This window comes from Prosopis cineraria, unplaced genomic scaffold (genome assembly GCF_029017545.1).
Source record: "Prosopis cineraria cultivar Desert tree isolate PC_DT_omini unplaced genomic scaffold, ASM2901754v1 PC5, whole genome shotgun sequence".
NCBI lineage: Eukaryota > Viridiplantae > Streptophyta > Magnoliopsida > Fabales > Fabaceae > Prosopis > Prosopis cineraria.
Window position 1 is genome coordinate 36,240,689 of NW_026555336.1, and position 17,917 is coordinate 36,258,605.

The following is a 17,917-nucleotide window of genomic DNA, read 5'->3' on the forward strand; positions in this document are numbered from 1 at the left end:
TAGAAACTAAAAGAATTTCCCTCTATATATTCTCTCTTTTGAGTACAACAGAGAAAATGAATAAAAAAAATTACAACTTTTATCTCAGAATGCATACTCATACTTGACCTTCTATGCCTCAAGAACAAATTGGTTTTGATCAAAATTTCCTCTAAGAATTTGCAGCTGTTTCTGAAATCCGATTATAAACAGCCTATCAACCTCTCTTGCCAATGCTAGAAGCATGAGACCTCTTAATTCTAATTTTCTTTTAAATCTTTTATTCATCCAACACACACACTCTCTCCAACTGAAAGGAACCTCCAAGGCCACACCAAATTCCCATTCAACCAAACTGATAGAACTTTGGTGAAGGAGAAAAAGTTCACATTTCATGACTTGGAAGTGTCTTCAGGTTTGCCTGATTCGTTCCTCCTAGTATTTGGACTATCATGTGAAGAATTTGGACATGATCCATCTGTTAGTTCCTCACTCTTGTAGCTCAAGCTTGCAGCATCCAACACCCCCATGGGACTTTGAGGTAAAAATGGCCCCGAGTTCCTCCCTAAATTAGCAGCAGAAACACTAACCAAACACAAATCTCTGATCAGTTCAACACACTTCAGAACTCTCTCCTGCAAAATTAAAAAGCCCATAACTCAAAAAGTTCAACTTTCCAAATACACCGAGTATTTCATTCTGGAACCTCCTGCTTGTTATGTGGGGATCACCATTTTACCTTTTGTACAATCACAAAACAAGTCATAGCCTTGTCAATCTCCGTTGCTTGCAGTTCTCTTGAAACAGAAATGGCCACTGCAGCAGCAATCTCAGAAGGCCTGAATTCCAAGAAATCAACACCTGTATTGATTTCCCAACATGCACAGTTCATATTCATTGCTCATAATGAACAATGCACAAAAAGAGTAAAGGGTATACCTCTTATTGTACCAAGTATGAGCTGTATTGATCTAGAAATGGATGACTTTAATGAGTCTGTATGTTGGTGGTAAGCCATTTTACGGAAGAAGTAGTCTATGAAGGAACAAGGAGTGAAAGCATGCATTTTCCATTGCAATGTGTTCAGTATCAAAAGCTCCATTCTTTGGATGGTTCTGGCTTCAAATAAAAACTTTGGTCCTTCAACCTGCAAATCACAAACATTGGTTATAAACTTAGAGAAAAAGATGTGTAACAACAAAAGGTATTCTTAAGAATTTAGATGATAATGTGGATCTAAACCTGAAATTCTATCAGTTGAGGAATTTTGGTTTCCTCCACTTTGGTTGCTATTGACAAACAAGCTACGGCTAACAATTGACCTGTCCATTTTTGGCTTCTCTAAACAGAGCAGGAGAAGAGACCAACAAAACCAAACAGACTATCAAAAAGAGATCATACAAACAAAAAGCTAGTAAAACACCAGTATGATCGAGCCTAATGTATGATCTTACAGGCAAATCATACATCGATAGGAACCGATCAAAATAGTTGATGGATAGACAAAAGCTCAATGGCCCAAAACCATAATAGGTGTGAACCTGTTGATCACATTATATGAAACAAGGTTACTAACTGAAGTTCCCAATAAGAAGTCAAGAAAGATACACCCATCACACAGTTTCAACAAGAAATGAGAAGGACGCATGTTAAGATTTTGAAAGAATGGAAAGCAGGAAGAAACATACAAGAATGAAACCTCAAATACATTTTGAAACTTAAACGAGTTTCTGCAATACCAGTTGAGGAATAGACATTAGTAAAAGCATCTACATCGCCAGTTTAGAAATTGACAGAAAATTCACTGTTGAACTTGAACCCAGTTGAATTCAAATAAGAATGCCAGACAACATAACAAACCCAGGATCAAGAAAAGCAGAACAGGATTTTAATATGCTAAATATCATTAGGAGAAATTGAACACGGAAATTAATAGTCCATATCAGTTAGAAAAATAATCCAAGTGGAATATTTCTTTCCTCTTTCGTTGAATGAAAGGCTCGATGGGGCAGAAAAATCCCCAAAACCCACAACCCCAATTGAAAAGATCAATCAACCAACCTTCCAAATCCAATCAAGAGCCTCTCTCCTCACACTCAAGTCCAAGTCCCCACTCCGCAATCTCACAAGGTAATCATCCTTGGGCATATAAACTTTCTCCCTCTCAGCCAATAATCTCAGAGTTTCTTCACTCTGTAAGGGAAAACCCAGTACGGATTCGAACCAGTCCATGTTCGAACCCACCCAATGACGGTAAGAACCAGAGTTTTGGCGGTTCAAAGAACGGAAAATTTCAGGCTCATCGGAGGCATTATGCTCGAAATCTGCAAAGCAGTTATTACTGTCCTCCGAACAAAGAAGGGTCGAGGTCGTCCCGTCAAAGCTATCCGCCATTAAAAGGCCTCAAGAATCAAGACACTATGAAAAGCAATGCGACCTCATCAGGTTGGCATTGCGTTGTCCAAAAGAAACGATCTTTATAGAATATCTCAGGTGAACTGATAAACACAGTAGAGATGATATGGCTATGGAATAACAGCGTTGGAGGGTCGGACTGAAGGGAATAGCGAAAGAGATGAACTTTATGTAGAGAGGAGGCATACGGAATTGGCTAGGGTGAAAGGAGGGAAGAAAACAGGGCACCCCCGGCCATTGAAGAAAAAACAAGAGAAAATAAATAGCATGGTATTTGTGGAAAGCATAAATCATATAATATATAAAAAGAATATGCTGATATGCTGCTTATTAAGATATCTTTGTCTTTGAATGCGTTGTATAATATTCATTATATTTTTATTTATAATTTTTTTAGGGCACAACAATTATTTTTTATTTACATTCATGCATACACCCATATATAAACACCTTTTTTGCCATCTATTTTTTTTATATATACTTATATTTTGATTTTTTTTTTCATATTTTCAAATTTTTAAGGCAGTAAAAAAAGGGACGAAAAATTAATCCAACAAACAATTTCATTCTTTTCAATTGCATTGAATCATGCTTTTTTAAATTTATTTTAAAGAAACCCTCAGTAGCATTTTAAAGGATCATAACTCAAATAGCTAGTGTAGAAGAATAATGGGGGATAAGCATATTAAAAGTAAAAAAGATGACAAGCTGTAAATAAGATCCTGTGAAATGATTCTATGTGAAGTGGTGGCTCGCTTTTGTGAGATTCATAATAATAATTGAATTTGAATTAAATTCTCTGAATTAGATTAGTTGGCTCTAAAAGCATACAATAAGAATATTTTATAGACCATTTTTTTTTCAAATTAAAAAAGAAAAAGAATTTTTAACGAGAGAGGAAGAAGAAAATGAACTTCACATCTGATGATTATGCTTGCACTCTTGCTATTATTATTTTTATGTATTTCTAGATAGAACCTCTATAATTTCTTTTAGATCCTATGACTAAGCCCATTAATGATAAGCCTCTTAGTCTGTGCATTCAGCAGATCATTTACGGCATCAAAGATTTTCTAGTATGATTTCATAAGTGTACATTCTTGTGTAATTTTGGAAGGCAATAAGTCATAGCACTTGGCAATTGACACTGCAAAATGCTGATTCCTACTTGGCAAATGGAATCCTTGTTTCATGAATATCACACACAGATGCACTCAGAAAGTGAAAATCCAAAAGCATGAAGCATGCAAGCACAGTGTTGCCACTTTTTAAACTTTATCACCAAACACAGATTCCTAACCCTTTAACTCACCCTTGGGATTCTTCTTCTAACTTTTCCCTTTCTTCCTCTCTTCCCAAAAATTCTCCATCTCACCCCTTCACGCTTCAAATCACGTGTTAACGTTTTACAAGTTTTAATATCAACTAATAGATCTAATTGTGACTTAGAAACATTTATATGAGTATGTGAATTGGGTATTGGATATGATACAACATAATATAACTAAGGCTTTTTTGTTGTATCGTTTTTTTCCCCCTTTGAAATATATCACCGCTTCATAGATTTTGATCAAGTCCTTTCACATTAGCCTCTTTGACTGAACCATATTCTTTTTTGCTTGGTTCCTGTTACTGTTCTCTAGCAGTATCAACATTGCTTATACAGTTATACCGAACCTGAATAATCTTTTTGTCGCTTGGCTTGTATTATATTGTTGTTTATTGATAAATTTAAATCATTTTATGAACACTTCTTCATTGCGTGCTTCGAAAAATATCATTAAAAAATATTACATTAAAATATAGCCTGTCCGAGCACGATCTGAACACTGCAAATTAAAAAGGAATCAGCTCTTACCTCGTGTTTGCGTGGCCTCACTGTAGCGATCCTGGTCCCCACACGTAAAACATACACACATTGATTATATAGTTTCATATCTGCACAAATTAGTTGTTAATATAAGAGGCTACAAATATATTATAAGCCATGTGTGCTGCAGATCCATGAATCTCTCTGCTGCTTTTCTTGTGTATATTTTGCGTTTCTTTTCTGCTAAACATGGGGATGTAACGACCCTGAACTCCAAGGTGATGTTCAGTGCACACAATTGCTTTGAATAGAAACGATGAACATGAGTCATTTGTCGTTCAATAGGGTGGTAATCAGAAACAAACACAAATCTTGTACACAATGCCACAATCGAAGAACCGAGTGGGTTTTAGAACCCATCTTCGTAAACATGAAGAGGTTCTTGAGCATCGGTGCTTGTGATTCTATTCCAAGAACGGTACTGCCACTTCAGAGGAAGGCGCTTGAACTTAATGTAAAAGACCAGGTCATGAAGATGGAGCCCAAGACGAAGAGATCAGTGATGAAAAAAGAGGAAACCATTTTGGGCTTTGTGTGGTTTTGGCTATCAACTTATCTGGGCCTCCAAAAAACAATAATAAAACGAAGCATTATGGGCCTGTGTGGATCCTGGGCCGCTTCAATGTCTTTTTTATTTGTGTTTTGGGGTGGCCCAGTGTGCAGACCAAAAAAACAGAGTATAAGAGATTGCAGACCTTATTCTATTAGGAATTGCAGAGTTTTTTTTTTTTTTTTAAGTTTTAATTATTTTGACATGTAAACAATCCAACTTATTAATGTTGGCATTATTTTACACGCACTCCTTATTCAGTGAAAAATGTTAAACAACGAAGATGATGAATGGCATGTTACACTCCCTCCTGTTACATAAGGTGTGAAAGAGAAGATAATCTTTAGTAACAGAAATCAATCTAAATTCTCAAAGCCTATGGATACTTTGTTTCAAGCTCCAAGTTTCAGGCTAAGGGGTATGGAATGCTTTTTAGGAATTTTTCTGATGCTGTGAAAAGAACCTGAAAACGTGAAGAATGGGTCGAATATCACCTCTTGTAATACTTTCAGTCATATCTTAGTCGACGCGTCTCTTCATTACAACTCACATTATAAGATGGCAATTCGCTATGCACAAAAGAGGAAGAAATTTGTGAGTTACAGGTATCTTTGAATTTCTTGCGCCCACAAAAAAGTTACCGTCATCATGCAACTTGAATGGATTTATCTGGGAAAAATTAGGAAGAGGATCTAATATTACTAAAATTTATTAGAAAACATTATAAAAATTAAAGTTAGGATGAAGGACCAAGGAAAATATAATTGATTATTATACTCTTAATATAAAATCTATGAGCCTTAAAATTAGCATGGGGTCAAAAATACTCTTTTAAAAATAAGGTTGGGTAGATTTTAATTTCACACCCAAAATAAAGCAATATTAAATTTAATTAAAACAATATAATTTAAAAATATTTATATTTAAATAATTGAGTCAATTTAATTCATTAGCAATATTTACTTTTAAAAATTAAATCAATATAATTTATTTAAAAAAATAATTTTAAAGAATTATTTTAATTTGGATTAATGAGCATCATAAATTTTAAACTATTACGCAAATGGTATCTTGAATTGCCTGAAACCTTATCATTAAGTTGGAGAAAATGCTATTATTTTTAAGGATAAATATAACTGTCACATCAGCATACTTTTGGGCCTCACAACTATAATAGTTTAAAGTCTAAAATACTTATTAACTTTTTTAATTTTGCCAATAGCACCCTATCTCAATCTTTGAACTTGTGGATTCTTAAGAGAGTATGAAGAGAGAGAGAGAGAGTGTGTGTAACATCCTAATTTTTATATAATAAAAAAAATTGTGGAATTTAGGTTTTGAGGAAAAAAAATGATAATAATAAGAATTTATATTATTTGAGGTTATTTAGAAATAATATTATGGTTAGGTATTTAATTATGAATTTAAAAATTTAAATTTAAAACCACATAAGCAATATTTAGTTAAGATATAATACATAAATAATTTTTTTTATGTGTGTGTTAAAAAAAAGAGAAGGTAGAAGGAACAAAAAAACGGGGAGGAGGAAGGTTGTTGTTTCTAAGTACTACATTGGTTAGATAAGGGAAGAGAAAAGGTGCCTTCATGTATAAAAAGGAGGGGGTGTGTGCATTAGGAAGCATGAGAGGCTAAAATGCAATTTAGAGAAAATTGCAACTTATGGCCCAAAAGTTTGAATAATTAAATTCAGACCTATAGTTTTTTTAATATAATTTTGGGACTCACAATCTCATTTTTATATTATTTTTCTCTCTTCACGTTGCTTGGCGTTTTCTCGCAAGGGGAGATTATTTTCTTTTTCTTCAGGTATGTTCTAACTTTCCTGTTTAGATTAGCTTTTAAAAATTTATTTAATTACAAAATTAATTTTATAGTTATTTTCTAAATAATATTAGCTTTCTAGTGATATGATTATTTTGTAGGATAGAGTAAATATTCTGATTAGGATTTTTCTATAGGATAGTTAATCTGATGATATGATGGAGTAAAAATATAGGTTAAAACTCTTAGGGATATAATAAATATTATAGAATATTTTTTTGAGGTTGAAACTCATGTTTAAGAATTTTTGAGTTAAAATCTAGATCTATATGGTTAAATTTATGTGGAATCTGAGATGTAGGGATAAATCTATGATTATTAAATATTTATTTAAGTATGAATATGTATTTTTGAGGTTATAGAAAGGTGATTTGAGGCTTCAGGATAATTCTAAAATTTTTAATTTATTTTTGGATGAATTTTTAGAATATAGAAGGATGAAATTGTGATACTAGAAGTGAATTGAGGATAAAAAAATAGTTTATTAGGGTACGGGAATTTTAGAAAAGAATTTGGAAAGTTAAATGAGGCATAAATCTTAAATTATTGTTAATATGGATTATAGATCTAAGACTTTCTAACTCTTTAAATTAGAGTTATTTATTTTAATGTAAAATTAATATATAGTATTGTGAAATAATTATGTAGATTATATTGACAAAGATAGTGGTGAAAAAGGAGTTGTGAAGGGGAACTTGTTATTCAAGACACAAGATAACCATTATTAATATGTTGTGATGGGTGTGTTTGTAAATGGTTATGTGTTGTTTTGTTGTTTGGGAAAAATTATGAATTATTAAAAATAAATACTGTATATACTTATTTGAAATTATTGCCAAGTGGGTTAAAAATTTATTTTTGTTTATCATGATGAGATATTATTGTTCGGATATATTTCTGTTTGAATATTTGAATGATGCATGACTTGTCAGGGTATTTTAATGTATGGTGTTAATGGGAATTTCTGTTCGGTTAATTATTACCACGTGGTAAGCCCTCATTGGACCCAATGAGTGGCGTGTCGCTTGGTCCAACTCACCTTTGGCCGGGTGACTTGGCGTCCGAGCATGGTGAAAGGAGGATATAAGGTGTAGTCATGCAATTAAATACTTGTTCGGTTTGTTTGAAAATATTGTTCGGTTAAATGTTTTGTGTGCCCACTTAGCAATCGCATGATTAGTTACATCCGCATGCATCATTACATATTAATTTTTGGTTACTGGGACTTTCAAGTCTCATTCCCCATGGTTAACATTTTTGCAGGAGCGAGTCCGACCGAGAAAGCACCAGAGGTGTAACTATGGTGTATGAGACACCATTTTTTACGTTGCCTCTTATTTTAGATTATACAATGTATTTTGTGCCAACTTAGGACATATCTTCTTTGTGAAGCATGTAAACTCTAATCCTTTTTATTAAAAGTATTTATATGACCAAGAGGATTATGTCTGTCCCTCTTGATTCATGACCTGATTTAAATATCATACCATGAGGATCCTGTCTGTCCCTCATGGTTCTAATTGCTTTTTGAGATATTTTAAGACTTGTGGTATATTATCTTGGATGTACCATGGTAGAAATTTTTCTACTATGATAAGGGTATGATGAGGGTTCAATGAAAAAAAAATAATTTATTGAATTAATGATTTGTAAAAAATCGGTTTGTAAATTTGAGGGTGTTACAGAGAAAGAGAATGAATATGAGATAATACGATGAGTTTTCTTATCACTAAAGAGTACATAGACATATATACACATGTATGGTCAAGCATAACTGAGTTTGGTTAAGTTAATTAACTTAGTTGTAACTATCTACTTAATTACACTATTATGCCCCTTAAATTTGAAGTAATCTTCCACATGTAAATTCTTCGTAAACTCAAAAAATGAAGAACTAGAAATAGCCTTAGTAAGTCCATCAGTTATTTGACTAGAAGCAGGAATATGATGAACATGAATTTCTTGTTGTAGAGCTTTTTTACGAACAAAGTGAATATCCAACTCCAAATGCTTTGTTCTTGCATGTAAAACTGGATTAGCTGTAATCATGACAGCACCTTGATTATCACACAACACTATAGGTATAGTCACCATTTTGACTTTGAGTTTACTTAGCAAAGATTTGAGCCAAAGTAGCTCAGTAATAGTAAAAGCCATACTTTTATACTCTAGTTCTGTACTAGACCGAGCTATTGTATTTTGCTTCCTTATGGTACCATACTTCATATGGTACCAAAGCATTTTCGATCTTGAGCCATGGCATCCTCATCAGAAACCTCAACACACAGTTCCTCCATCATCCGTTTAAAGAAATGTTATCACTTTCTCTCATCTTATCTCTGTTAAGCTTGATAAGACTAACTTTCTCATTTGAAAATATCAAATTTTCTCTACAATTTGAGGTCACAATCTACAGAAATTTATTGACAAATCTGTTAAGCCACAGGTGAAATATCTTGAAAGTAACACCGATGATGAAGGCTTTCAGCTTAATTCAGAATATTTAGACTGGGAGAAGCAGGATCAATTGCTGGCTTCCTGGATATCTTGCTCCATGTCTGATGGAATACTCACAAGAGTCATCGGATGTGAAACTTCACTTCAGATCTGGGAGAAGATTCTCATGCATTATGCCTCTCAAACTCATGTGAAAGTTCGTCAGCTCAAATCTCAACTCAAGAAAACCAAGAAAGGTAGTTTAACTGCAAATGAATATTTGTTGAAGATCAAAGGCATTATTAATTCCCTTATTGGTATAGGACATTCGATCTCTAAATCAGATCATATTGAATACATTTTTGAAGGTTTGCCTGAAGAATATGATCCTTTTATTACTGCTATTAGTACTCGAATTGAACCTTATTCTGTTGATCAAATTGAATCTTTGTTGCTCGCTCAAGAAGCAAGAATTGACAAGAATGTCAAGGTTGCTATAACATCTACTAATCTTGTTCAAACCAAGTCCTTCAATAGAGAAGGAAGCCGATCACGTGGAGGAGGCAAGTTTTATCATGGTCGAGTTCGTTCATACAACTCTAGTAGATCAGACAATCAGTCACACTTTCAGAACACAAAACTTGATTTTTGTCAACTTTATAAAAAGAGAGGTCATCTACTCATCTAGTTGGTAATTGCTAATACCATTATGATGAATATGTTCCAGGCCTTCCTATAAGAGACAAGAATATATCAAAGAAGGAGCAGCTTGCACTTGTTGCTACTACTAAATGTGTTGTTGATCCAGATTGGTATTTGAACTCTGGTGCAACCAATCACATTACGAATGACAAGCGTAACATTGTTGATTAAGCAGGTGACACTTATATTAATAAAATCTTTATTAGTGATGGTTAGTTCTTACACTGGTAATTTCAATTGTCAAATTCCTCATTCTTAGTACACACTTAAGCTCAAAGATATTTGCATGTTTCTGAAATTGCTAAAAATCTTCTTAGCATTCCCATACTTTATTTAGACAATGATGTTCTGATTGCTTTCTTTTCCAATATCTGTGTTGTCAAGGATCTTCACACTAATCAAGTTGCCTTCAAGGGTCGTCTCAAATGAAATCAATCTGATCTTCATGGCACCTCTTTGCTTGTTCAGCCTTCTGTTGCATAGAATCTGTCGTCCTCTTTGTAAAAACCAAGAGACTAAACTGTAAGGTCTCCCTTACTAATCCATTGTTTAACTCCAAATCATAGCAATCAAGGGATTAACCCTTAAATGATTACCAAATTGTATAATTTCATAAAAAGAAAATTTCTCAAATCTTTTTGAAACGAATCTCAAATTTAACATGTCAAATCTCAAACATTATTTAATAATCTCAAATCAAAGTTTTGAAAGTAAAGCAAAAATTTAAAAATTAATTGGGACCTAAAATAATAAGTTTTAAAACTCAAAAAGAAATTTTGTGCAGAAAATGACATGTGCGTCATGGCTTATGACATGTACGCCACGGCGTAAGGTGCCATGTGCCGCGACGCATTGCACGAATTTGACAATATCAGTACTGTCATTTGATAGCATAGGGAATGAAATTCTAACACGTCTCAAATCTTCGTTCGATGTTTGATTGAGGTGGTTTTGGTGTCTATAAAAAGCTTTCTCTTAGCTCTAGCTAATGACACTGGTTTCACACTCAAACTCATTTTTTATAAAAAGTTAGATACCAAAACCTATTTTAACTACTTTTTCACAAAATTTCACAAATGGGTGTCCTAACTCAACCACTCGTGCCAATAGCTCACACCAACCATCCGACCACCCTCAATAGACTCTAATAGACTCGTGCAATGTACTACACACAATCAAAAACACTTATAAATTACCACTCAACCCCGATTTTCACAAAGGGAGAAAATGTTACATAAAATCATCAATTTCATCCCAAATCTTTTAAAATACATATGTTTTTACTTGCACAAGTATTTTGACCCTATCCATGAGTTTATAACCAAAACTCTCTAACCCAAGGCGTAAAATACATTAGTTATATACAAAATCATGCAAGTAGTACAAAAATTATTGATCCTAGTTGGCAATTACATCAACAAATACACATGAAAGTAACAAAAGAGAGGCATATAGAGGATTACTCCATAATCCTAGGCCTCTATATGTTTTCTCTAACTCAAATCTGATAAGCTAGGTCCTGAAAATATTGACAATTGAGAGGTGAGTACAATCACTCAGTAACTAAGTTTCACCTAACCCATACAATTGCATATCAATTGTAAATAGATGCAATTAGGCAAACAAGCATAAATAACACATAAACACTCGGCCACAGTTTATAAAATTAACAACTATATGACCGGGCTTGCCACAATACACTTATCATGATATTTCACAGAACATAACATGGGGTCGCAAAAATAACAACCATACGGCCTCAACACATGCCAGACCATAAAACTAACAATCATGTGGCCGAACTTATATGCATAATTATATGCCAACCTTATATCCTCCTATTACCTCCGACACGAAATCGGTGGTTATCACATGGCTATGTCCTTCACGGACTAACCTAGCCTTTCACTTGTAAGGAGTTACTGGGCTAGGGTGAACTCACTCACTTATATAATCTAGTTTTCCCTAATACTAATAACTATGAGGTGTCATACCCCTAATCTAGCCTCCTGATGAACCGGTGGAGACTAGTTAGGTTTGAGTCCCTCATAAAATAAGTGGGACAGTCCCGAATCAACCATGGGACAAGGACTACCTCTCAATTTCAATAGTCAGTGTTAAAGCAAGTTCTTGATTCTAATGGTCACTACCAATACTACATGGATTTAAATAAATCTACTCCTATCCTTAGGCGAACTCCCACTAATGATCATACTATGCTTATTTCTCACATAATATGCATTTTAACAACCAATTCATAGTACATGAACTCACATAAACTCAAATACTCCACAAACTCAACACATAATATATCACAATTCTCCACTCATAATAACAAATCACAATCAATTTCGTAAAGCAGAAAGGGTGGCATAATCAAGGTTATCTTTCCAAAACCATTTCATAAGTTAAACACATTACCAATATGCATTATTGATTTAAATCATAAATCACATTTCACAAGCACAATTAACATTCAACTATAAAGATTAAGTTTTTTTTGGTTACCTCAAACCTTTGAGAGGTCAAAAGTTTACCCCTTACTATACCAACTTTCTAAAGCCTCAACAAGCTCGAATGGTAATAAAATAAACCACACTACAATCATACCACAAGAATATCATCATTGTCTCAATCTTGAAAATTTATCAACACAAAACTCCACACACTCTATTTTATCAACCCATGGTCATTACCCATTCATACCCAATAGGCTCATTAGGTTTCATTAATACACGTCATCATAAATAATACCTCAAATCATCATTAATGCACATAAATCTCTCCTAACTATCATATTTATATTAATTTTTGGATATTAAATGCTCTCATAAACTAACCACTTTCAAAATCAGCAATGTGGTGTTTTAATACCTTAAACAACTTCCATTATACTCATTTTAACTAATGGAATCGTACTTATAATTCTATAGACTAAAAATACATCTTCCAACTCAAACCCTACCATAAATCATTATAAATAAGGGAGAGAAAGGAAGAATGAGGCACTATAAACTTGTAACATCCGAAAAATTTTAACCCTTATTTATTAACTTAATTAGGGTAGTTAGTGAGTTAATGAGGTGTGTGGCCAGAAGGACTTAACTTGGCATAATTGTTATAATTTCAGTCATAGAAATGGGTCCGGATTGATGGCGGGCCACTCGGGCAGGGAAAGAGCATGAAAAAGTGAAGAGTTGTGTTCTGTGCCACACGTCGCAGCGTGTGGTTGGTCCACCACAGCACACAGACACAATTTGAATGTAATGGGCTCCTCTGTGCCATGTTCCACAGTGGAAGGCATCATGCACAGTGGCGCACGGCCAAAAATCTGATAATTCAGCTCGTGAGTAGTGTGAAAACAGAAGAGAGAAAGAGGAGGAAATCAAAGAGCTTAGTTTTGGCTCTATTAGGGCACGATATTTGACCCCATTGTGGATAGATTGAAGCTCTCAAATACCCAAGGTAAGATTATGATGCTTCCTTCTTTCCTTTCTTCTCTTATTTATAATTATTTATGGTAGGGTTTGAGTTGAGAGATGGATTTTCAGTCCATAAGAGTATAGGTCCAATTCTATTGGTTAAAATAACATTAACAGGAGTGATTTAATGTATTGAAACACCACATTGATGATTTTAAAAGTGGTTGGTCTATAGGAGCATTTAATATCCAAAAATTAGTATTTATGAGGTAGTTAGGAGAGGTATTAATGATGGTTTAAGGTGTTATTAATAATAATGTGCATTAATGGAATCTAATGAGCCCATTGGGTATGAATGGGTAGTAATTATGTGATGATATAGTAGTGTATGTGGAGTTTATGTTGATAAAGTTTCAAGAGCTAGCTGGTGATGATGTTCTTGTTGTTTGGATGAATAGAGGTTCATTTTGGCACCATTCAAACCTTTGACTTCTCAAAGGTTTGAGGTAATAGGGAAAAACTTAATTTTTATAGTTGAATGTTAATTGTTTGTGAAATGTGATTTGTGAGTTAATTTGATGATGCATATTGACAAATGCTTGAGTATGAAATGGTTTTGAGAAAGAAAACCTTGATTCTACCACCCTTGATATTTTGTGAAATTAATTAAGATTTATTACTATGGGTGGAGAATTATGATGAATTATGTGTTAAAATGTGGAGCATATGTGTTATGTGAATTCATGTGTTGAGGAATGATTGTTAAAATGCATATTGTGTATGAAATGTGCATGTATGATCATTGGTGGGAGTTCACCTAGGGAGAGGAGTAGTTGATTGGAAATTCACATGGTATTGGCAGTGACCGTTGAAATCGAGAACTAGCCTTGGCATCGACCATTGGAATTAGGAGGTAGCCCTTATTCCATGATTGTTCTATGAGGGACTCAAACCTAACTAGTCTCCACTGGTTCATGAGGAGGCTAGATTAGGGTTACGACACCCCATGGTTGTTAGTATTGGGGGAAACCGGATTACATAAGTGAGTGAGTTAACCTTGGCCAGGTAGATCCTCACAAGTGGAAGGCTGGGTTAGTCTGTGAAGGACGTAGCCTCGTGATAGCCACCGATTTTATATCGGAGGTAACAGGAAGATATAAGGATGGCACATGATCATGCATATAAGTCCGACTACATAGTTGTTAGTTTTGTGGTCTGGCACGTATGAAAAGTGCATGGTTGTTATTTTTGCAACCTTGAGTTATGTTTTTGAAAACAATATGATATAGTATTTTGTGACAAGCCCAATTACATGGTTGTTAGTTTTGTAAACCGTGGCCCAATACTATGTGACATGTGTGTTATGTGTCTATTTACATCTATTTACAATTAATATGTAACTGTAAGGGTTAAGTGAAACCTGATTACTAAGTGGTTGTACTCACCCCTCAATTCTCAATATTTTCAGGGACTAGCTCATTGGATTCGAGTTGGGAAAAATACACAGAGACTTAGGATTTGTAGAATAAATCCTCTTAATGTCTCTCTTTAGTAGTTTACATGTATATTTGCTAATGTAATTGCCAACTAGGACAAATTGTCATGATTGGTGTACTACTTGCATGATTTTGTGTTTAACTAGTGTATTTTATGCCCTGGGTCAGTGAGTTTTTGTTGTGAACCCGAGGATATGGCCAAAATACTTGTGCAAGTAGAAACATATGTATTTTTGAGAAATATGAATGAAATGATTGATTTGGTGCAACTTTTCCTCCCCCTCTATGTTTTGTGAAAATTGGGGTTGAGAGGTGATTTTGTAAAATAAGTGTGTTTGATTGTGTGTGGTGTGTTGCATGAGTCTGCAAGAGTCCATTGAGTGTGATAGGAGGGTTGGTGTAGGCTATTGGCACGTGTGGTTGAGTTGGGACACCCTATTCGAGAAATTTTGTGAAAATGTATCACAATGGATTTTAGTGTCCAACTTTTGATAGAAAATGAATTTGAGCATGAACAATGCCATAAGTTAGAGCTAGGAGAAAGCTCTGTGTAGACACCAAAACCACTTCAATTAGACGTCAGACGGAGATTTAGCATGCGTCGGAAGTTCGCTCCTTGTGCTGTCAAATGACAGCACTGATCTATCAAATTTCATGCAATGCGCTGAAGCGCATGGTATAGAGAAGACACGCCGCGGTGCATGAACTATAAGCCGTGGTGCACGTGTCAAATTTAGTGTAAAAATCTATTTTGAGTTTTAAAACTCATTATTTGAGTCCAAACTGATTTTCAAGCTTCCGCTTTGTTTTCAAAACTTTGATTTGGAATCCTTATATTATATTTAAGATTTGAAATAGCAAATTGGGATTCCTTTGAAATAGATTTTGAGAAATCCATTTATAAACCCTATAGTTTGGTAATCCTTGTGAGTTAAGTCCTGGATTACTATAATTTGGAGTTAAGTATGATTTAACCTCAGGGAAGTTTCAAAACTTACCTTGGATTTTTAGGAGCTTCAAAACATCAACAATAGAAGCCAATGCCATGCCCTAGCAGAGCCTAAGTCAAGCTCTTCTTTTTTCTCTCCTCCTCTTCTGTTTTCGCATGCAAAATGTATTTGATTTATTAGATTTTTTCCAGTGCACTGTGGGCACGCTGCCCTCCACCGCAGGGCATGACATAGAGGAGCCTGTTGCATTCAAATTCATCTCTGTGCGCCGTAGCGGACTGACCATGTGATGTGGCATGTGCCACAAAGGAGAATTCTTCACTTTTTATGCTTCTTTCCTTACCCGAGTGGATCACCATTGATCTGGAACCACTTCTAAGGTTGAAATCACCACAAATACACCAAGTTAAGCCCTTCTAGTCACACACCTCAATAACTTACTAATTACCCTCATTAGGTTAATAAATCAGGATTAAATTTTCCTAAATGTTATACTCTTCCTTGTCTTCTTAGAAGTCTTCTCAACAATTTGCTTATAATTCAGTTTCCTCTATTTCAAATTCTAGTAATATTTCTTAGTGTAATATATCTAATTCTAATTTTAGCCTTTGGCATAACATATTAGGTCATCCTTCATCTTCTACTGTTTCTCTTGTTATGAAATCTTGTAATCTTTCAATCAATAATAAGAAATCTGTCTTTGATTTTTGCAATTCCTGTTGTCTTGGTAAAGCACATAAACTACCTTACTCCTTGTCTTAAACTTAGTACTCTCACCCTCTTGAACTCATTTATTTGGATATTTGGGGACCTGTACTATATTCTTCTCTTGATGGTTATATCTATTATGTGCATTTTACTGATGCCTTCTCCAGATTTACAAGGTTTTATCCATTGAAGAAAAAGTCTGATGTATATGATGTATTTCTTGAATTCAAAAGGTTGATAGAATTTCAACTTGATTGTAAAATCAAAATGTTCCAGTCTGATAATGGTGTTGAGTATCTTAAAATAGGTAAGTTTCTCAAAGATCATGGCATCATTCATCGTCTTAGTTGTCCTTACACTCATGAGCAGAATGGTCTTGCTAAGAGAAGCATCGCACTATTGTTGAAATAGGGTTGACTCTTCTAGCCAATGCTTCTCTTCCCTTTCATTTCCAGGTTAATGCGTTTAGTATTGGTGTCTATCTGTTTAATGGACTACTTACCAAGGTGCTTAATAGTGATTCCCCATTCTTCAAACTATTTGGGCAAGTTCCTAGTTTTCAGCATCTTAGAACTTTTGGATGCACCTGTTTTCCTTATTCTTGGCCTTATAACAAAAACAAAATGTAGTTTTGTTCAGTTTCTTGTATTTTTATCGGATATAGTACTTTTCACAAAGGCTATAGGTGTTGGGATCCTAAGGAAAGAAGGTTGTATATTTCAAGAGATGTTATTTTCAACAAATATGAGTTCCCTTATTCCAAATCTAATTTTATGTCTTCTGTGTCTGTCCAAAATTCCACTACTTCCCCTGTCATTTTCAGTCCCTCTCCTCCTGTCCTTCCTTTGTCAAGTCAGTGCAATGCTACTAACCATACTATATCTGTAGATGATGATGCTTACAGGTTACCTACAGTTGCTTCTAATGCTGCCATGAACAATGATAATTCTATTCTTAATTCTCTGCATTCTCCTACACTTGGATACAGTCTGCTAGTTCAGTTGGTGTTTCTTCCTCTGATAGTCAATCTTCTTCAACTTCTCCTTCTCCACAACTTGCCTTGATACCATATGAAGAAAGAGAGAAAGAAAATGAATATGAGAGAATATGATGAGTTGTCTTATCACTGAAGAGTACATAGACATACATACACGTGTATGGTTAAGCATAACTGAGTTTAGTTAAGTTAACTTAGTTGTAGCTATCTACTTAATTACACTATTAGAGAGATGAAATTAATAACTTGCCACGGGTTGTTGGATATGAATTTAGCTTCGCCCTAGTTTGCTATTTTTCATCTCCTTGTTATATAAAAAATATTTCTCTCAAATAATGTATTTTTGGTAGTAACTCTCAAATATAATGTATGAGATATGGTTTGAAAAAATGTAAGAGATATAATTAGGGACAACATAGTATTTTTAAATTTATATTTTGATATTTGGTCTCTCTAAATAATAACCATTTTTAAGATCCTTTACAATAGATATTATTTTCTCCAGGTCTTATTTGTTGACACACATCTTACCCTGGCACACCCTTACACA

General features: G+C 34.3%; 1 protein-coding gene across 1 annotated transcript; it reads right to left on the reverse strand.

Moving 5' to 3' along the window:
* Positions 1–2,645, reverse strand: LOC129311558 (cyclin-D4-1). Its single transcript, XM_054953899.1, has 6 exons — positions 2,041–2,645; positions 1,434–1,520; positions 1,222–1,320; positions 919–1,126; positions 719–840; positions 1–614 (listed from the first exon to the last, which is right to left on the reverse strand). The coding sequence occupies exons 1-6, from the start codon at positions 2,371–2,373 to the stop codon at positions 372–374; spliced, it is 1,092 nt and encodes a 363-aa protein (XP_054809874.1). The 5' UTR covers positions 2,374–2,645; the 3' UTR covers positions 1–371.
* Positions 2,646–17,917: the final 15,272 nt, after the last annotated feature.

Excerpts from the sequence above, each read along its gene's own strand:
- LOC129311558 (XM_054953899.1), bottom strand. The coding sequence starts at position 2,373 with ATGGCGGATAGCTTTGACGGGACGACCTCGACCCTTCTTTGTTCGGAG. Across the intron at positions 1,521-2,040 it reads CTCTTGATTGGATTTGGAAG|GTTCACACCTATTATGGTTT; the intron begins GTTGGTTGATTG and ends TGTGATCAACAG. Across the intron at positions 615-718 it reads GTTTTGTGATTGTACAAAAG|GAGAGAGTTCTGAAGTGTGT; the intron begins GTAAAATGGTGA and ends TTAATTTTGCAG.